The sequence below is a fragment of the Ciconia boyciana genome, chromosome 17 (genome assembly GCF_034638445.1).
Source record: "Ciconia boyciana chromosome 17, ASM3463844v1, whole genome shotgun sequence".
Classification (NCBI taxonomy): domain Eukaryota; kingdom Metazoa; phylum Chordata; class Aves; order Ciconiiformes; family Ciconiidae; genus Ciconia; species Ciconia boyciana.
In genome coordinates, this window is record NC_132950.1 from 3,448,240 (window position 1) to 3,469,369 (window position 21,130).

General features: G+C 56.4%; 1 protein-coding gene across 5 annotated transcripts in view; it reads right to left on the reverse strand.

Moving 5' to 3' along the window:
* GTF2IRD1 (GTF2I repeat domain containing 1) overlaps positions 1-21,130 on the reverse strand; it is a 68,383-nt gene that overhangs the window by 36,219 nt on the left and 11,034 nt on the right. For all 5 annotated transcript variants that reach the window (XM_072882575.1, XM_072882576.1, XM_072882577.1 and 2 more), the window contains 4 exons: positions 9,356-9,484; positions 7,172-7,313; positions 4,142-4,288; positions 188-371 (listed from right to left, as the gene is read on the reverse strand). In XM_072882575.1, the coding sequence (XP_072738676.1) occupies positions 188-371; positions 4,142-4,288; positions 7,172-7,313; positions 9,356-9,484 (602 nt within the window). The remainder of the gene's footprint in view (positions 1-187; positions 372-4,141; positions 4,289-7,171; positions 7,314-9,355; positions 9,485-21,130) is intronic.

The window sequence follows — 21,130 nt, forward strand, 5'->3', positions numbered from 1 at the left end:
AGTCCGAAACGGTCTCAAGCCACCTGACACTGGCGAACCTCCATGCAAGGCTGGGTTTGACATGGCTGGACCCAGGTTTCTGGGAGGGACCCTCCTGCCTGCTCCCCATAAAACCTCTGCCATCCACCAGCGTTATAAGAGCCGCCATCCCAAGGCCTCCCACCCCTTCAGGGATCTCCAAAATTACCTTTTTAGCCTGAAGCGGATGCTGTGGCTGTGCTCCAAGATGGCCATCAGGGACTTCACGTCGTACTCCATGGGTTTCTTAAAGCTGATCCCCTCAGGCAAGCCAGCCACCGCCAGCGAGCCCGGCTCTTTCAGGAACCTCTCGTACGGCAAAGGGACCACGCTGCTCTTCCCCATGGCTTCACCTAGGGATGGGGCAGAGTTACACACCGACGGACACGCTGCGCCCCCGACCGCGGCTGAGCCGGGCTGGAGGGATAAATGCAAGAGCAAGAGATCCCGACGGAAACGTTACAAGAAGAAAACCTCTTCTTAACTCTGCACTTCGCATGCAAGGCCCTCCAAGCCCTTTCTAAAAGCACTAATTAATAAAAAGCTCACAAAAGCCAATAAGCAGATGTCTCATCTTTCGGGTTGCACAGTAAAATCCTCGGCTGGGGTCACTTGGCACAAGCCCACCCACCGGCAGCGCCCGGACGCGTGCCAGCAAGGGATGTGGTCGCCGGCAAGCTGGGAGGGAGCCGAGAGCTGATAAAGGAGGCTGAAGGGCTCGCGGTGATTTTTATCTCATGTTTACTGAGATACTATGGGAACCGTATTTTCAGTTGGTTTTCTTATTTTACCTCCTGGAAGAATGGAAAGTACTTTGATTGCTGATGCTGTCAGGCAGCCTCGATGCACTTTGAGAGACAAGAAAAACAACCCCAGCAGTCTCCCTCCATCCCACCGTTCGCAGGCAGCACGAACATCGATAGGTTTGACTGCATGATCGCCTCCAGCAGCCCAGAAATCTCACCCGCTCCCCCTGACGATGGGCACAGAGTCCCCCTGCGTCCCCACCGTGTGGGGCTGGCTCCATTGTACCTCTGACACCAAAATCTCCCCAAGGAGTTGGAAGCAAACTGTTTTCCCTTCCCCGGCAGCAGAAGACGACCAGCGAGCATCGCAGCTATACACAGATTTTCTAAACCAGCTAAAGAGCCCACGTGCCCAAACCGGGGATGCTTACGGTGCTCTCCAGGCAAGACACCGTTGGAAAATCAGCCCCTTCTGAAGGGTTTCAAGGAATGACCAAACCCTTGAGCTGCTCTCTGCGGAAAAATTACTTTGGAAACCAGCCCAAGTCACTGCGACCAATAAACCTGGTGCTGAAAGCACGAAGCAGAAGAAACAGCCGTGCAGGAATGCGACCTGTCTGGCAAAGCAGTGTCCAGATGCAGAACATCTGGCCACATGGCAAGGTGTCTGCGCCTTCGTCTCCAGGCTGAGGGGCAGGCAGAGGAGATTATGGGACCTTGAAATAGCTGTGGGATTTTATATTGTTGTTTTTCTTTAAAATATTTTATTTTTTCTCTCTTCTTCTTCTTCAAAAAAAACCCAACCAAACAAAAAACCCCACCAAAAGATCTTACAGAAACCCTGGAAATCTTGTGGCACTGTCAGCAAGTCCTTATTAAAAGTGATTTCTTCAACATGTTCTTTGAAGCAACGCATGACAACTAACGACGTGCGACTTGCACGAACCATCAAGGTTCCTTATAGGCGGGATGGATAATGTTTTAATTAAGCCAATAACAGAAGTTTCAAAACGAACCTTTGAACCACAACGCTGTGAGTACATTTTCTGCGAGCCCTGAGGGTACTTATGGTTTCCCTGCCCCGAGGCACCGGCTCTAGCAGCTCTCCACCTCCCTCCATCACCTCCCTTCGTGATAGGGAGAAGCTCCCGATGCCCACGGCGGCTCCTTATCAACCCAACACTCAACAACTCCCCGAACATATTTTTATGGGGCATGCGTTACTGTCAAAGTGACCTTCACCAAGCCTCGCGCTGCTGTGCAGAGACTCACGGTTTAGCTAAAGAGAGACAATAATCATCATTAATGCCTGGTTAATAGAAGCCGGCGGTAATCAGTCATCCTGTTGGTGCAGAGATTACCCAGCTCTGGAGGGAATACGCGATCTTTTGACTGAGCATTTTCTAAGATTTTTTTTGTTTCCAATCCCTGTTGATGGGAGGCGACTGAAAGGATAAAAAAACCAAACGAGAACCATAAGAAAGATAACTGTTAATTTCTGTCAGTCCTCTCAGTGTTGGAAAAAGAATCACCCTGGGCACCTACTATCTCCTGCGGTTTTTCTCCCCACCCAGCCGGGAGAGGCTCTTCCCGAGGGGCTCGTTGGGAGGGGAGCATCTGCCCGCTGGGTTTCCCCATCCAGCGGCTCAGGGATGGAAACAGCTGATCCTGCTGAATCAGCAGCAACGGCGGAATTGCACCCAATGCCAGAACTACACCCAACACCAGGCAAAACCACCGGCCCAGGGATGCCCAACCTCCTCCTGCCACTACCACTGGCCATGGCGATGCCGGCCACCCTGGCCTGGGGACCTGGCCACTTGCCACACACACAAGGTAAAGAGCATCACCAAACTCATCCCAACGGACGGGCCGTGTGGTCTGTACGCCCCCATGCATATGCACCCTGGTCAAGCGGTTTTATGCAATTACATAGTTATGGTATGTCATATATGAATAATTCCTGTATTCATAAAGCCTGGCGCTCTGCTGGCAGCAGGACGACGAGACCTGCAGCTCCGAGTGGGGATCCAACCAGCGCCAAAACGCCCTCCCCACCCCGTTCCCTTGGCTCTTCTGCATTGCCCCTTCCTTCCCGCTTGGGCCCAGCCTTTTGGAGGTAGCAAGAGGATTTGATTACCCCCATTAACGGGAATATTGCCTCCAAGTCCTTTAAGTGGTTTCAGAAAACCTCAGCGACTGTCCGTCCCCGGGGGAAGGGATGCCAGCTCCCCTTTCTGTCTGTGAAGCCCATGGCAGGCGCTGGCAAGGCGAGCGCCGAACAACAGCCAGCAGCAGCAAAATCTGCACAGAAGCCCAGGGCGGTTGGTGGGAGCACCCGTTATCCCCCTCCCATCGTGTGGGAGCGCCCATTCCCAAACCCAGCACACAAACAGGGGCAACGCCTGCGCTTCGGGCTCAGGGAGACCCGCACGGCCCCGGCAGGGCTCGGTAGCTCACCCCAAATCCCAAATGGTGATGGGGAGCTGCACCCAGGAAAGTGAAACACCCGGTTCTGCAGCTGGTCCAGCCACACGGCCTGAACTCCCCCAAAGCGTCACGCTGGGCTAATGCAACCCGCTGAGCAGCACGGGAAATTATTGGGGCTCACCGCCCCGCTTTCCCAACCCAACCTCGCTTTTCCTACCCAGGCCAGCACAGCCCCGTAGACGCTGCTGGGGGCCGAGCCGGGAACACGGCCGCCACCTCCAGCCACTCCGTGGGGCTTCAGTGGGGACCTCCCAAGCAAGAAGCAGGCGCTGCCGCCGCTTGAGCCTCCGCAGATTGGGCCCGGGGGGAGCTCTGCAACCCACTGGGTTACATATCAACAGCCATATGGTCATCTAGATTTTAATTGCAGAAGCTTTATTGCCGGGGATGATGCATGTGCTGGAACGGCACCAGCTCGTCTCTCGGAGCCGGGGCTGTGGGGCCGCCTGCTAGAAAAATCATCTTTTTTCCTTTTAAATAGGCTTGCCAGGGAAAGTAGTGAGAGAGTCTCTGCAGAGCCCCGACACAGCGCTTGTGAAAGAGGTGCTGTAGACGCGGCGTCACGGATAAAGGTGTGCTTGAAAATCACACTCAGGGCATGGCAGAGGCTTCCTCTGGCCGGGGGAACAGGGGATGCTCCCCCCAGCACGGGGATTTTTTTCCCCAGTTTGGGGCACTGGAAAGTGAAGGAGCAGTGGCCAGATCCCATCTCAACACAACGCTAACCCTAGGCAGGAGCACGTCCCGCCACGCTGCCCTGCCAGGCGCCTGCTCCCTCACCGGGGAGCCGGGCTGGGGCCGAAAGCCGCACCCAGCGGCAGCGCCAGGCAGCTCAGCGAGCCCTGGGGGCAATCCAAATCCCCAAATGGAAGCGTGAAGGTTCTTACTATAAAGCACATCAAACACTTCCTCTACCATCTTCCTGAGGAGGTACACGTCTGATCCCTGGTCCGGGGAGACCCTGAGCACGCTTCGCCCACACTCCTTTGCCTTCTTCTGCACCTCCGCGTCCTGCTCCTTCCTCTGCTGGACTCCTGTGGGGAGGGAAAGGAGAAAACGGGAGATGCTGTGGTGAGAAGAGGGTTCACGGGCGATGCCATGTGCGCTTTTGAGTGGCTGTGAAGCGATCGAACCCACTGGCCGGGTTATGCCAACTTCAGCCAGGACTGAATGCATCCCTGCCTGCCAAACCACACGCAAGACAGGGGTCCCATGGGCGCCGGGCCCCTCGCTGCCCCCACAGCATCAGCAAAGTCCTCTGGCCAGGCAGGTGGGTGCCCCGGGTCTTCCACCCACCCCAGCCCCCCGGCTCGGATGGGGCCATGGCCCCCGGCAGCCCCCAACACGCAGGGGGAAGGTGCCGGCACGGGCAGCGGTGCCAGCAGTGCTGCCGGGAGCGGGGTTGGACATCCTGTGCGTGCCCCCCCCTTCCCTGGCTTTACCCACTCTGCTGCACTGAAACTGTTGTGATTAATTGGGCAGCGCATTTCTTTTCTCTGGTTTCAATCTGCTTAGCCTTCAATCTCTCAGGAAAAGAAAATCCGCCTTTCTCTGAGGCTTTTTTACCCTTCAGTGTCACGTAGCTCAGTAATACCAGCTATTTCCTGCTAATTTCCCCCATTAAACCTCAAATAAAGCATATCTTCGGCAACGACTTCCTTGCATCTCTAAACGCACAGAAAATTAAACACTACAAGTGCATTATTGCTGTTCTATCCAAAGCTATTCGCAAGGGATTTTCGGTGGCGAAGGACTAATTCCTTCATCATCCTCGACAGGCTCCTGCTGGCAATCGGCCCTGGATGCGAACTGGGTGCTCAAGGAGGAGCTCGTGGATCCCTCCCGTGGAAACAGCCCGTGGCCGGACAACACTGCGATGGGGGCAAGAGCCACCCGGGGCACCCGCACAACCAGCCACAGGAAAGGGGACAGCCACCCAACACCGCGCAACCCCTGGCAAGCTCCGCATCCCTCCCACGGCGCGGGGAAACGGGCCCTGGAAAACTTTTTTGGGGTGTTTTACCAAGGTGGTGAAATGCATCCTCATCCACATCCTCCTACGACTGACCCTCCCTCCCAGCTGGGCGCAAACTCTCCTCCGTTGACATTAATCCTGATCACTGTCAAGTTCCCCCGTGCGCCAGGAAAGGCTGAGCCAGAGGTTCAGATAAAGGAGCGCGTTCAAGCGAGGTCTGCGCACCCAGAGAGATAAGAGGCTTCTTACATCTCCCAGCGATGTCTGCTTTAGATTATTTCAGATCCTTTCTAAGGGGGCAGCTAGACCATAAATCAGAGGCGCTTCCAGGGATGCTTTCCACTGCGTGCCAGTTGTAAGAGCTTTATGGATCGGAGTTGAGCCTGGGCCATTTATAATTCAAGACAGAGTTATCACGTTTCACCCTGTCTCCAGCATCAGCCGCTTCACCCGAATCCCATCGTCAAGATTTTGTGCTCTCAACCAGACGTGCCATTTCACTTTGACAAAGGTGTAAATGAAACCCAAGGAGGGGGGAATCGGGATCTCATGCCGGGTGCCTTGCCCCAGCACAGTGGTAGGTCACCAGCCAGGATATATGTATAGGTATTTCTAAAAGTGAGATTTGCAGAGGGTCATCAAATATTGTGAGCCCTAGGGAGACACGGTTGGCATTTAGTATGTAAGGTGGAGCTCCCTCCCGTTGGCCACCCCACTGCCGTTCACCGCTCGGGTACCTCCCTGCCTCTGGTGGGTGGTGGGAAGGGGAGGCAGAGCCTCCCGACCTGCAAAACACAACACGCCAAAGCGGAGGATAACTAAGAGCGGCTCTCCTGGGTGCGCGTGGCGGAGGCGGCAGGCAGCCGCCCACGACGGGCAGGACGGAGGGGCAGAGCGGAGCCTCGGCAGGGAGCCGCTCCTGCAAAGCCGTGCCGGCTCACCCCGCACACGTGCGGCGAATAACCCGAGCAGGCAGCGACGCTGGCAGCTTTACAGCGCTCGTGTTTTCACCAGAGCGAACCCTTCCTGAGCAACCTCTCCAACGGATTAAGCACCAATATGGTTTCTGTCAACACCATGTGTGTGCACACACAGCCAGGTCATTTCTCTCCACTGACATCCCCCGCCATGGGCAGCGTGTGCAAGTGGATCCGGGTCTGGGGTCCCCCAAAGCCAGATCCTGTCCTGGTTCCTGCATGGACCGGGGAAAGCAGCAGTTGGCATGCCGGGGATGATGCCATCCAAGAAATGCAGATCCCTGGGCGCAGCACGGCTCCCACTTTCCTCTCAGCTCCCAGGCTGGTTTTGGAGAGCTGGCAGAGGCACGGAGCCGGCGCAGGGGGCTGGGTGCCGGCCTCACCACGCGCAGGGCTGCCGCCAGTCACACACGTCCCTGCGATACCTGGTGATCCCAATCTGAGACCGAGGGAACCACGGCTCTTGCTCAAGTCATCCTTTCACCACTGTTAGCCCCTCAAAAAAATAAGCAGCTCCACCACCAACACTCCCAGCTCCCAAATCCATCCCTGTCTTTCCAAAACCAGGAAAAAAGCCTTGGCCCAAGAAAGCCTCTTGCTCCTGCAGGATCAGCAGGACAAACTATTTCTGCTAAGTCCTCGAAAGCCACTCCAGCACACCGGCAGCGCTGCCGCAGGCCGACAGCGCTGGGTGAGCAGTGCAGCCGTCCAGCCCCGTGCCACCCCAGGGATGCTTTCGGAGAGGAGAGCCCAGGTGCGCAGTGCCCTCCCTGGGAGCGGAGAGCCTCCAGCCACGGTTCCCACCCGCTTTCTCCACCACTTTAAGCACCGCTCAGCCCCACGGACAGACAGCACCGCGGTGCCCCCCCGAACCACAACCCCTCCGTGCGCAGCGGGGGTCCCGGCTGGCGCAACTCAGCACCAACCTCAGCACGGGAGAAGACCGCGCCGGCGGGGATACTCACTGCAAAACTTCTGGAAGTCGGCTTGCAGCTCCTTGCGGGCGCTGAGAAAGACCCGTCCCTTCTCGGTGCCCACCACGAAGGCGCTCTCCTCGTGGACGGCGATGCAGGCCACCTCCGCGTTCAGTTTGGAGAGTGCCGAGCACTGCGGGGAGGCAGCGGGTCAGGGTGGCCGCGGGAGCATCCCCGCTTGGCATCCCTGCCATTTCCCAGTGGGATGGTTTTTCTTCCCGTCAAAAGATCCCCCCGTCAAAAGCAATGTTCTGGTTTGGGTCAGAATTTCATGGGGTTTATGACATCCCCTAAACACTTCAGCAACTTTACAGCTCCAGAAAGGTATCTGGCTGTGCTATGCTTTGCTGGAAAACAAGAACTATTTACCCATTATTTCACTTCACTTTTTCCTATCCTAAAAGTAAACATTTTCTATATTTCTTTAAAAGAAAACATTCCTGTAAAAAAAAAAAACCAACCAAACCCAAAACCAACAACAATTTGTATTTTTCCACCAGCTCTAATGAAATAAGGAGCACGGGAATCTTATTTCAGCTGCAGAACACTAATATGGTCAAAGTCTGGATTAGTCGAACGATTCTTCTTGTACAGTTATGCAAAACATTAAAGAGATGGAAAAGACTTCCTCCATTAAGCCATTTTATGTAATGTGCGCTTCCTGCTCTACATAATACACATGTATATGCGTTCTTATTATTATTTTTTGTATTATAATAGTTACGCAGTGCCGGCAGCCTGAGTCATATTCCCATAGCTACAGCACCGACGCTATGAAGACACTATCCCCAGGTCACGATTTAAATGGGTAAAACAGGAGATTTTCCGATCATCAGCCCCGGTTAGACACGTCGCCCGCCCCCGGCGCCGCGGAGGGGCCGGAGCATGCTGGCAGCGGGGAGGGAGCAGGGAAGCAGCTGCCCATGGACCAAACCCCCCAGAGCCACCCTCGGCGCCCCGCATGCATTTACAGCCAGTTTGATGTGCGTGGGCTTAAACCAGTCTCTATATTGGGTCATTTTACCTCCTGCTCATCTTCTTCAGGAAGAGAGTATTGAATCACATTCCCAAAAATAGACATTTTTAAGAAACCTTCCTTTCAAGAACCCAGTAGCAAATGAAAGCATTTTGCTCAAAGAGCCCAACACTCAAAAAATAAATATAAAATCTAGGGGATGTGAGATTTGGAGGCAGACCAAATCCAACCCTAAGCCCGCTTGGCAATGTGCGCATGGCCCCCTGGTTTGTTTTTCACGCACGCAGGCAGCCAGGCTTCGGTGGGTGCAGAGCCCGGCCATGGGGAAGCGCTGGGATAAAGGCGGAATTTCAGGAGCAGCCTGGCCTCCTGGCCCTGCTGTCAGCACTTAACGAGGACTGCGGAATAATGTATATTCATTAAGAAGCCAAACTATGATAACACGATTTGCTGTACAGGATGGCACGTATATAAATCATCAAAGCTGCTTGGGGTGCGTCAGCTCCGGAGAACCTGCTCCTTAGTGGGGTGGCAATGGTCAAAAAGAAGGAAATCAGAATTAGTGAAAAAAAACCCAAACCCTACCTGCATAGAGAAGAAGATGCATCCAAGATAAATACATTAAATACGACTTGGCTTTAAAAAGGGAGGGCTATTTAGCATGTCGTACTGCATTAGACGTTTGTTACTACACACCCGCTTTCCCTTCTTGATCACATTCACAGTTAAAAATAAGATTAGCTCTAGTCCACAAGACTTAATCCAGACAGTTATCTTGTTTATGTAAGCACGGCTGACTTAGGCAAGGTTTCCACTGGGAATTCTACGTCAAAAGATATGAAAGTTATTTTCTTTGTTCTCAGAGATAAAAGCCATTGTTCTCCTGTTGTGTAAAAGCTCACGGTAACATTGGTAAAACATCAAGAAAAAAACACCCACCCCAACCACCCTACATTCAGTTGATACCAACATAAATATTAATGGGAAAACAATACACATCTGAGATTAACTTGGGCTGACTTTATGATCCTTACGGCTGTCAGGGCGGGAGAAGATTTTTATTTCCCAGCTCTGGAGCTCCTGCTCCTCTCCAGCAGCGCAGGGGAGCGGGACGAGCTCGACAGCCCTCCTGCTCCAGCCAGCCCCATTAAAGGGAGGCGAAATGACGGAGGGGGACAGGGACGCCACCGGCCTCTTACCATGGAGTCTAAGGCAGACACTAAGCTGGTGATGATTTCGTCTTTCTGGGGAAAAACCATATTCCACTGGTCAGCTCTGGAGGTGCTGAGAGTCACGTCTAAAGGCTTCCCTGCCAGGGCCATATTCACCTGAAAATAGAAAAAAAAATGGTATATACATTGCTATTACTAACGGAGAGCCGTCGCTGAGCATCACAGCGTAGCCCAGCTGCAGCGTGTGCCATGGGCTACGGCACAACGCTGGCATGGCTACACAGGGGAAACTGAGGCACAGAGAGAGGCCGGGGCCAGCCTGAGCCCCACGTTCCCCACGTCTCCTCTGCTAAAGGCAGATAATTGCGAACGCTGCCGAGCCATAACCAAACCCTGGGGCCGATGCTGCGTGTCCCAGCAGTGGCCAGGTCACCTCCGCCCTTGGGACTCACCCCCAGGGAGATGCCACCACGGCGCGGGGCGTGCCAGAGCGACCGTGTGCTGGGACACCCCGGACAAGCAGGCTGCGGCCGTGCCAAGCTGGAGGATGCGGCGTCGAAGCGGATGCAGAGTGCTCCCACGCCCAAGCTCTGCAGGCAGCAGTGAGCAGGGGGTGACACGTGTGTCCCTGCAAGGACACCGTGCTGGCTGTCCCCATGCCTCCCTCCCTATAGCCTGGGCAAGAGGAGAGCCCAGCACCCAAAGGTGTCCCTGAAACGGGCCAAAGCCACAGGGTGCTCTGCCTTCGCCCCAAGGAAGAGAGAAAGGCGAGGGGCTCCATCATCAAGTCATCCCACCCCGCAGCTCCTGGGGGACTGCGCCGGCAGGAGCAGGACCGGGTGGCATGCCGGGACCCTGTGGCCAAGAAGGGGCTCAGCCTCAGGAGCTCCATCCCACACTGCAAAACAGGGAAAAATGCCGGGGCCGGTCACACGTGCAGCGACTGCGACAGGTCTCTGCACCCCGATGCACACGTCTCACCACGAGCCATGGCGATGCCCATACTGCAGGGGAAACTGAGACAGGGGCTTGCCCTGCATACATTGCCCCACTCCCACGCTGGGGCACCCACACCCGGTACAGCATCACCCCCCCAGCACCCAGCACGGTCCCTCCCAGCTATCACCCCTCCATCCGCAGGGCAGCGTCACGCCGCCCGGCTTTAATCCTGCAAATAAAGGGTGGCAAATTAGCCGGCAACGCTTGGGAGCCACTCGAACCGGATCGTAAATCATGTGCTCGAAGCCGCAAGCGGATAAAAGAGACCAGAGAATTTCTAACAAGGCGAGACGGGCAGGAGCCGGGGAATATGAATGAAGCTGCCTGCGCATAACTCGATTTGTGGCTCAGCCGATAACCGTGGCCGCTCGGCCCCGCTGAAAACAAGGGTTAAAAGTCAACAGCAAACACCCAAATTCACCCTCCTGCCCCGGTTCGCACCTGTGTCCAAGCAGAAGGAATTTGCACGCAAAGCGGGGCCGTGCTGCTCCATGCAACCGGGGAAATGATGGATTTTGGCCCAAAATAACAAGTCCCCCCATGCTGGCATCTCTGCAGGTGCCTGAGCACGCACGGGGCAGGGGGCTGACGAACGTGCCCTCGGCCCTGCAAAACCTCGCTGCTATGTGGGCATGCAACACGCTAACGAGGGTGGAGACAACTCCCTGTTAAACAATAACGACTGAATTTCAGAAATTGCTGTTGATGAGACCTCCAGGCTGGCTTCCCCTGCGTTGCCGGCCGGTGAGCGCTGGCAAGCAGTGCTGAGGCCTCACCAGCACTTTTGGACGGCAGAGCCATAGCCGCAGCCGTGCCAGCCCTTCTGCTGTGCCACGCTGACAGCCACCCGGCAAAATCCTCTTACGCTCAGCTGACACTTCTTAACGAAGCTGATGGACAACTCTTCTCCCCCAGGATGATCGGGGGGGGGGGGGGGGGAACAACCCCAAAACTAGGGGTCAGCTTGGAAAATAAAGCAGGAAACCAAACACACAGTCCTGCAGCCTGGGCACTACCACCCTCCAGCACAGCCCCCCACGTCCCCACGCTGGGGACAGGGCTCTGCCTGGCACCTCCAGCTTTACCATCACGAAGGGTTGCAGCAACGCCGGGAAACGGTCCATCTTGCTCCAGCCCTGCATGGATGGATGGACGGACAGATGAGGGACCATTTCACGTACGCGCTCCCGAGCAGCTCCCTGCGCACAGCCCTGTGGGTGCAGGGAACTCGGGATTTCTGCTTTTAATCAATGCTGTGTTAATACGAGGTGCCCTGTTGCAGCTGGCAGGGAGCAGGGAGGCAACGGCGATGCCGATGCCGGCCCTGAGCCGCTCTCCTGGCCCGCAGGACACCGGGCAGCCGCAATGCCGGGCTGGGGACCAGCCATCGCCTGGGGGCTGCTGTCGGGAAAGGACTCGGTCCAGAGAGCATCGCTCCCTTCTTAACCTCCCCCCAAGCACTCGGTTGGAAAACAGCCTTATTTTGATGCCCACACGGATTTCTGAGTGCCCTAATTATTATTAAATACGACTGCTACGACATGGATGTTCTTGTTGCCTTCCAGCAGCATTTTGGAGAGCTGGTCCCCGCCTCGGCGGGGCTGGTCGCAGCCCCTCGGAGAGCTCGAGCTGCACCAACCTGTGCGGCCATGGCCTCCCGTGGGAAGCAGCGCTTACAGGGAAGAGATGCTCCTCCCTCGGCTGCAGAAAGCCGAGCAGGATCTGGCCCCAGAGGGGGAACCGAAGGGAAACCCTGGGATAACGTCAGTGGGAAGTGGGGCAGGGTCCCCCCGCACCCTCTCCCTACCCGCTCCTTGCTCTGCAGGAGACGGGGACAAAAATAATCCCTTTCACCTGGCTGATCATTTAATAAGGAAAATGGAGAATCACTCAACAAGGCAAAAAAAAATCCTAACAAAAATATGACCCAAGTAATACAACAGGACTTTAAAGGATGGGGGGGACAATATTCCTGTAAAGCTTTTAATCATTTATGGTCACGAAGAGCAGTGACAGCGGATTTAGACAAGGGGGGAAATAAAAGGGAGGAAAAAACCTTCATGGCAAGCACTAGGCTTATTCAAATCAAATTAAGACGTACAGCTTGAAGTTGTTTGTCTAATCAAAGGGAAAGTAATCTTTAGGAAAACTGGGGTAAACCATTCTTATAGCAGTTAGGCCCGGCAGCAGGGAGCAAGGTGGGTAGGATGGGTGCAGAGCATCCCACCCCCCTTCCCGGGGCACCATGCACTCATCCTGCTGAAACCCCGCCCCGGGGCACCCACCAAGGGTTGATTTTCCCCTCCCGGTCCACAGCGGGGGCTCAGCTCCGGCCCCAGCCCCATCCCACCTCCGCGCCCCGAGTCTCGTCCCCGGGGTTGCAGGATGACTCAGGGACCGTCACGCCGCTGTCACGGGGCCAAAGCAAACATTTGCAGATTGGTTTTATTTTTTTAATATTATTAAAACTATTAAATGTAATTTTATTATTATTTAATTACTTCTCCACCCCCCAAATGAGTCTTGCAGGGACAGGATGAGCAGCGCAGGACGGGGGTGCCGTGCCACAGCCAGCACGGGACACGGGCAGGCAGCCGGCACGGGCCATCGCCTGCTCAGCTCTTACGACACCTCCTTCCTCGCCTCCCTTTATAATCCTGGGAAAGATTATAAATTTGGCCCCAGGGGAGTTGTACTCGTGAATCACCTGGGCTGCAGCAAAGGAAAAACCCGGTGCACGGGGAGGCTCCTGAACCCCTGCAGAACGGCAGCCGTCCCCCCAAACCCTGCGCCTGCAGCAGGAGCATCCCACCTCCATCCCCCCAACCGCTGCCGCAGGGCAGCATCGCTCCCCAAAATAAACATCCTCCAGCCTTGCGCGCTGTGTCACCATTTCCAAAGCATTCGGAGCAAACAAAACAGAAAAAAAAAAAAAAAGGGCAAAAAAAAAAGCCAACAACAACCCTCCAAATGAAATTTCCAAGCAGAAAACTGTGTTATTGTATCCCTCAAATTATAAACAGGTTCAATTAGGAGAAACCGAGGGGAGTTTATGCGAGCCAGCAGCTCGCACCGTACAGCACCGGCATCGCCTGCCGGGCTGAAGCTCGGTTCATGGTAAAGATGGGTGCTGCAAGCTCCTCGTGCTGATTTAAGGACGGGAGAGCTTTCATCCTCCTTCTTCTTCCTCATCTTTTCAAGCCTTACAGCAATTTCCAGTCCTGTGCCACAACCAGAAGCAACAGCATCTTATTTATGAAGCCGAGCTGCTGTTTCCACGCTGCCGTGGCGGAGCTTGGGGAAGGATCTCCACTGCCACCACTCTCACCTCGCCGTGTACGAAGGCATTACTTATCGTAAACCCCAACGTACAGTTTCCCAAAGGAAGCTGGGCGCTCGCCTGGGACTCACAAAACTAGACCGAACTTCTTGCCAGCTCTCCCCATGCCCTTCACTCCATCAGAAAAAAAAGGCAATAACCCCTTTTTTGGGAGTTACCCAAGGCCAAACCCAGTGCAGGGCAGGAGACGCCGTGAGACGGGAACAGCCAAATGCCAGGAGGGACCGAGGACATCCTGCATCTGCTTCTACTTATACTGCCTTCTACCAATACTGTTTTTAAACTGAATTGAGTGATTTATTTATTTTTTTTCCTGCAGCTCTACTGTATCTTAAAAATGTAACCCTGGCGATTTTCACTGCATGAAGCATCTCCCGTAATGAGGACACAAGACCACTCAAAACCATGCAGGGCAAAGCATCGGCCGGCCGGTGCCCCAACCCAAACCCACTAGCGCTGGGTGGGCGCAACGTCTTCCAGCTCAGCCCTTAAACCACCGACTGCATCCAAGGGCGACGAGCTGGAGGACACCGGCTCAGCCGCAGCACCAAGGAAATGCCACTGGCACGGAGCGTGCCGGGGTCTGACGGCAGCAAGGGAGAAGTGAAAAGCAGGGGAGCAGCATGGAGAGCCCCAAGCAGATGCTACTACTGCTGCCGCCTTGCCCCGCGGACATCGCAGCATCACCACGGAAATCCCCCTGCGCACCCGGCCGGGATGTTTATAAAGCCTCCAACCGCACGGGCTGGCTCCCAGTTCAGGGAGCCAAACAGGAATTTCAATTAATGAAAGCTTTGACCGTTCAGCACGCTGCGGGGGGGAGCGGGGAAGACCATCACGCCAGTCCTGTCTGCAGCTCCACACAAGAGTGGCTGCAAATTATCCGCTTATTCATTTTTCCAGGAAAATTCTGCCTGTTGCTTCAGCGGTGCCAGTGAGACCGCAGGAAGCCCAAGTGAGCCAGCCCCAATTCCAGCAAAATAGTAAAAAAAAAAAAAAAAAAAATCAATCTATATGGAATATACATATATTTTTTATATATACATATATATATATTAGAGGTAGGTCTTGAGATGGATTACAGGCCATTTACCCTGCCAGGGAGAGGAGAGACAACCTGGGGGTACATTAGAGCTGGGGAAGGTACTGCTGGGGGCGGGGGGCTTTTGAAGGTGGTATTTGGGCTTCGTGGCCACTCGAAACGCTCAGTGAGCCACGGGACGTTGGGTGCCACGTTCAGCCGCCTCCATCCCCCCGGCCCAAGGGCGCAGGATCGGCACCCACAGCCCGGCTGGTGGGAGGGCACCCCTGGCATGCGAACGTAACGATGACCCACACGTAACGACGAGATGACAGTGATTTTATTTGTAATTGCCTTTTACTCCAGGAGGGCGTATTTAAAGGGGATTTTTAAAAATTACACTGGCCCTGGAGGACATTTAAGCAATTAGCCCTGGCTATCATTAAACACGCTTTCAAATCCATCAGGAGCTGTCCTGATAGGAGCCAGAGGGACAAATAATGTCCTTTGCTAGCACCGGGACAGCACCCCCTCCAAGCGAGGGGACCGTCCCCTGTGTCCCCACCGGGGACATCGCTTTGGGGCAGGACCCACGCTAAGGGTTATCTCACCGATGAGCAAGGGGCACCGACTCGGAAAGTATTTCTCTGCACCCCTCCGCCTCAGGGACTTTTGAGGTCCCTCTTTCGGCAGGCGCCTGTTAGCAGCAAGGTGCCCGGCGAGCTGGAGTCGCTTGAGCAAAAAGCCCTGGAAACCACAAAAACCACAGCGGGGCGAAAGCCAGGGGTAGGGACTGGGCTTGAATTTCAATTTGTGGTTTTTTTCTAATCACTTAAGCAGACACCGGTATCAGTGGAGCCAGTGGATGCGACCAAAGCCATCTCGGGCGCGGGAGCACCGTGGCACGGCCCCGTGCCCCCCAGATAACCGGCCCTGGGGTTTTTGCCGCAGCGGTGGAAATTTCTGCTCTGCACGGGCGACTTGCTTGCGGCACGACAGCTTTAACCCGCCCGTGCCACCCAGCTAAAGCCTAATCCCTTACACCTATTCAGCGCCGGCCTCCAGCCCCCACGGCCGCATCCTCTCCATCCCGAGCTGGCACGGGGCGAAGCCACGCAACTCGTGCCCGCGCGGTTTATTGCTTCACTAATGATGCCTCGTTAGCAGGCGATCGGTGAGCTGCGCAGTTGGCACCGATGCCAGCCGTAGAGCCGATAACTGCGGCCCGGGGCGTTTGCAAAATGCCCGGAATTACCCTCAAATATCTAAACTCCCCTAACCCTGCCCCAGATTCCTCATCTCTGCCCCATGTGTGGGTGCCCTGTGGCACAGCCCTCCTGGGGCGTGCAGGGGGCTCTGGGTTTCGGGGTACCCCAGGTGCCACCCTGCCGATGCACCAGCTGTGAAAAAGCACCCACCGAGGCCACATCTGCATCCCCCAGAGGTGGGTGCGGGTGCACCCCCAGCCCCATATCCTGGTCCGACTGCTGCCCCATAACCGCTGCCACGTCTCTCCCCACATCCACAAATTCTCTTCTTTTTTTGCTCCTTTTCAAGCCAATACCTTTTTCGCAAAAGTCTGAAAGCAGCAGAGCTGGGGGCAAACAGCCTCCGGCACGGGCCAGGGTACCCGACTGCTTGTGCCCACATCCCCACTGCCGGCAGCCCTTACCTCGCTGGGTCGGCCCGCTCCCCCAAACCCTGTATTTCCCCCCACCTCCTTCCAGCTGGGTGCTACTGGGCAGAACCGGCTCCCACCACCGGACACCTCCTCCCCTGTTTTATTTTACCAACAAAACCCAGGGCACCTGCTGGCAAAGCTCCTCCCGTACACGCCGGCACCACAACAACAACATCCACTGGCATCACCGCCTCGGCTCCGCTTGCCCGGATAATCCGGTGCCTGCCACAGTTTAGTCCCGCTTATAAAAGAAGCAAAGAGCAAACCGGCGGCTTCTGCGGGGGGACGTATCCGCAGCAGATATTCAGCTTCCCCCCCCAGCCAGAGTGTTGCATTCTGCTGCCACCTTGATTTTCTTAAGCCTGGTCTAGGCGCACACACAAATATAATATAGTAAAATTACGGTAGGCTTATGTCTAGTGCAAAGAGAGACGGATCAGGATCAAGTGCCCTTCAGAAGCTGAGTCTCATCTCCCCCAGGATAAACACTTTCATGTCACGGCGGCTGCTGGGGGGATCGCTCTGCCCGCGGAGCTCCAGCAGCACGGCTTTCAGCTCTAGACAAGTTTCCACGCCGCAATCTCACGGCAGGCAGGCGCAGAAGCTCTCGCTTCGAGCAACTGCCTCTTCATTTATTAAAGACAAGAGGGAAAAAAGGGAAAAAAATAAAAAATAAGTGTTAATCAGAGCGTTCCCACCATGGCAGGGGCGGGATGCTGTGAGCATTGTGCACGGAAAGCCGTCGCGGCTGAGCGGGGTCCTGCCCCAGCGGCCCCGGTGGGCGGCTGGGGGTGGTGAAGCTGGAGATGAGCCTCGTGGTGCCCGATGGGCGAACAAAGGCACCCAGCCACGGGACCTGGGTGCTCGCACGGCTCCCAGGATCGAGCCTCCCTCGCTGGGGGGACGCCCAGCCCCGAGACCCAGCCCATGGCGAGGAGCTCGGCACCCCTTCCTCTGCAGCCCGGCCAAAACCCGGTGCTCTGCAGTTCCTAGAAGGAGAGGCGGGCGGCGAGGGCACGGAGCTGGCGTCCCACACGCCCGGGCTCGGGTTGCACTTCCCAGAAGCGGGCGACCAGGGGAAGCCAAAATTAGCAGGTGACTAATTCTGCCCCTCGGTACATCCCCTGCCCCTGCAGCGCGGTGACTGCTGCTTATCTCAAGAAGATGTTGGCAACCCCTTTGCCGAGCGAAAAACCGAGATGAAACAAGCCCAGAAGCCACAGGATGACCTGCAGGGAAGGTCTTGGGGTTGCACCGACCTGGGTCCCCAGCCCCGTATCCCCTCACACCTCTCTATCGACACCCGGGTCCAACTCTGCACGCCCAAACGGGCGCTGGGGCGGGGGGAAGGAAGGAAGATACAGTTCCAGCCTCCGGTTCGGCGGCACGTAAACTAACGCTGGGGTTATTTAAAGCCCGAGTTTTAGCAGCGTTCAGCTACTGGTTGCGTGATCAGGATAAAAAATCGCAATCCTAATTCCTGGCCCCCCGGTGCCTATGGCAACTGGTATCCGTCTCCTTGGAAACTAATCTCGTGGTATTTGAACAATGTACCAAGGGCCTTTAATCTCCCAAACACTGTAAATCTTTATTCTAGCCTGCTCTCCTACTACCCCAAGAGCCAACATAAAAAGCCTGTTGTTTTCCGTGCAGTCACTGAGAGCCTAACTCGAATTTTATATTACACAGGCACATGCTTTTTTTTCCCCTCTAAATTAAAGAAAAATCCCATATGCACAAAGCCCGCAGGTGCTGCAGCACCGGCCCCGCATCCCGGTCCGAGGTTTGCTTTCTCCAAACGGTGCCCGATGCCCCGTCCCAGCTGGCGCCCCAGTTTGCACACCTTGCGTCCGTCTAACTGGGCGCTGCTCCAGATAATAATAATAATAATTATTATTATTATTATTAATTATTAATTAGCTAGCAAAAAGCTCCCCAAACTGCAAACATACAAAGACATGGTGCCCAGGCTGGAGACAACGAGTTTGCAAGGGCTCAGCGGAGGATGGTCCATCTCAGTCCTCGCCCTGGAAGCGGATGCTGGTGGGCATCTCCTCTTGCTCCTCAACACCCAACCCCGATGCTGTTTTCTCTTTTGCAAAGCTGCCGTTGATGGCGCCGATCCCCCAGCTCCCAGGCAGGGCTGGGGTGGCTCCGTCCCCCCGACACCGGCCCCAGCCCACGGCCACCACCCCTCGTCACCCACTTTCTGCTCTGCCCAGGTAATTGCCTCTGCGTAAGGAGATCTCTGATAGAGAGCCGCTGCCTAATCTCATTACGTTTTAATTTTATCTCTAATATTTCTCTCTGGTTGCTGATGTCTCACTGTCGAGTATTCCCTGTGCTACAGGACGGGCTATTTGCTAATCCCAGGCCTCACTCTCCGCCACATAAATAAGCTCAATAAAAAAGTAAAATGGTTTTCTTAGAAAGAGGGATGAGAAGAGGCTGGGAGACGGGAGCACCCCGCACCCCAGGCTCCCCCCTCCTGCCCGCTACCTTCTCCCTTATTTTACGGGATGAGTCGGAAAGGCAACAGCAGGTCCTGGGTTGCCCCAGCTCCTGCCCTCTGCTCCGTCCCGCGGCGGGGAGCACACGTGCCAAGAGCCGGCGCTGGCTGCGCCTCGTCGCCTGCCGCCTCGACACCTGCCCCAAATCAGGCACCCCGCGTGGGCAGGGCATGTGGCGCTGGCCAGGACTTGCCACCGGCCATGAAGACGTCTTCGGCAAAGCCAAGCCTGCACCCGCCCCGGTGTAACCCTTCAAGGAAGCCGGGCAGTGCGGCAGTGCCGCCGGGGAGGAGGGATGCTGCCGGGATCCCCATTTGCTTCCCAGGCAGCCTCTGGCCACGGCACCAGCCGCGAAACCTGCTGTTTCTCATGCAAACCCCGCCATTACCACGGTGCTATCAAGGCTTGGCATCACTGCCGGCTGCCAGACACAAACAGCCGCAGGTGCCGCGCAGCCCGCACCCACCCCAGGCAGACATCACCCTCCGCGGTGAGCCGACACGCCAGGAGCCGCCGGCTCCGGCCGAGGACAGCGCCGGCTTCCCCGAGCCCCGGCGTCACGACCAGGGCCGCGACGCCAGGCCCTGCCGTGCTGCTCCTGCATCCCAGGAGCAGCAGCCCCACGGCTGGGGGGTCCCGGGGGGTCCCCAGCCTGCGGTCAGGCTCCCCAGCGGCTGCTGAGCCAGGCGTCTCCAGCCGAGGTGTCCCCACCGGTGCGACTGTCCCTGCGGCTCTCGTGGGGAGATTCACCCGTGTCTAATACAGCTTGGGCGCACATCACAGAATTTCCCCCCGCTGTATGCACAGGGGCCCGGCTATTTTAACACCGTGCCCTGAGCACCGCAAGCCCTGCTGTGCCGGATGGCAGCCAGCCAGCAGGCAAGGGACAGGCAGACAGACGGAGGGGGACGAGCCCGTGCCCAGAGAGAGCGATTGCACACCCGTGGGTCCCAGAATGCCGATTCCCCAGCGATGCCTCCGCTCCTCGGGGCTGCCGGGAGCAGCCCACCCACATCGGTGCCTTCCCCCGGCAGGGCAGCACAGCATCCGGGGGGGTCCCCGGTGGTGCCGGGGTCCCGCCTCACCCGCCCGGCGGGATTTGGGGTGCAGCAGGGTGGGGATGGCGGCAGGCGCAGAGCAGAGGTGGCAGGAACGGCTCTGAGAGCCGGCGATTGGAGCCCCCGGCGTCAGGGCTGGCCCCTGCGAGGGCTGCCCCGGGCCGGCGCTAAAATACAGTCGGGGCCTCTCCCGCATGCTTCTGCTCGGAGTCACTCCGGGACAAGGTGACCCGGCTGCTGCCACCTCCTCCCTGCCGGGACACGCCGGTGCCCGGGCTCCAACACAGAGGCCTGGGCCAGCAGTTCCCTCCCCCGATGCCTCGACCCGTCCGAAGCACACGAGCCCCTTCCTTCCCAGGGAGGAACTGGCCCCAGATGAGCCCCGGTCCCTCTGACCTCGGGGGGATGCCGGCCCCTCCCCAGCCTCGCCGGCGGGCCGGTTCAGCTCACCGATCCTGCAGCCGACCAGCCCTGCCCTCGTCTTGCTCGCCCCATTTCAGGGCGGTTTAGCGAGGCAAATGGGTCGGCAGAGGTGTCCCCCAACACCAGCGAGAAGGGGCTCCCCAAGGACGCCGAGCCCCAGCCCCGAGCCCCCGCGGCGCCAGCGCCACCGCGACCACGACACGGCACACGGGCACAGGGCCGGCGGAGCCCGAGGTCTCACAGAAACACATGTTCCCCCCTGCTAAATTCCAGCTTAATTCTCATTTCCATTGTGTTATGAAACACATTATCTGTTGAAACTAAGTCAACAGTTGTTTGCATTTACGTGTAAACACAGCGAATATTAGGAACGGGGCCAGCATTATATTTGCATACGAAATGCTGCCTGCACTGCCCTCTCTCCCTGGCTCTTCTCCATCCCTGCAGTTAAAGATGCGGGGAGATGGCGAAACCCAAGACCAGAGCAGCCCGAGAAGCAAAAACAACTTGTTTTTCCCCCTCTCTATTTTTATTTTTGTGCAGCAGGAGAAAAAACATCCCTTTAAACCCACATAACACACCAACACGCGCACCCCTTCATCTTGGGCCCAAACCGAAACCGCTTCAAATTGCCAGTGATACGCATATCTTATCGGGCCTGCTTTGCATAGCGCATAAATATTTATTTGCTTTTAATCCTGCAAAGCAAACCCGCCTCGTGGCACATTTCCCCTAATCGGCAGCTCCGGCGCCCAACGAAGCACCAAGAG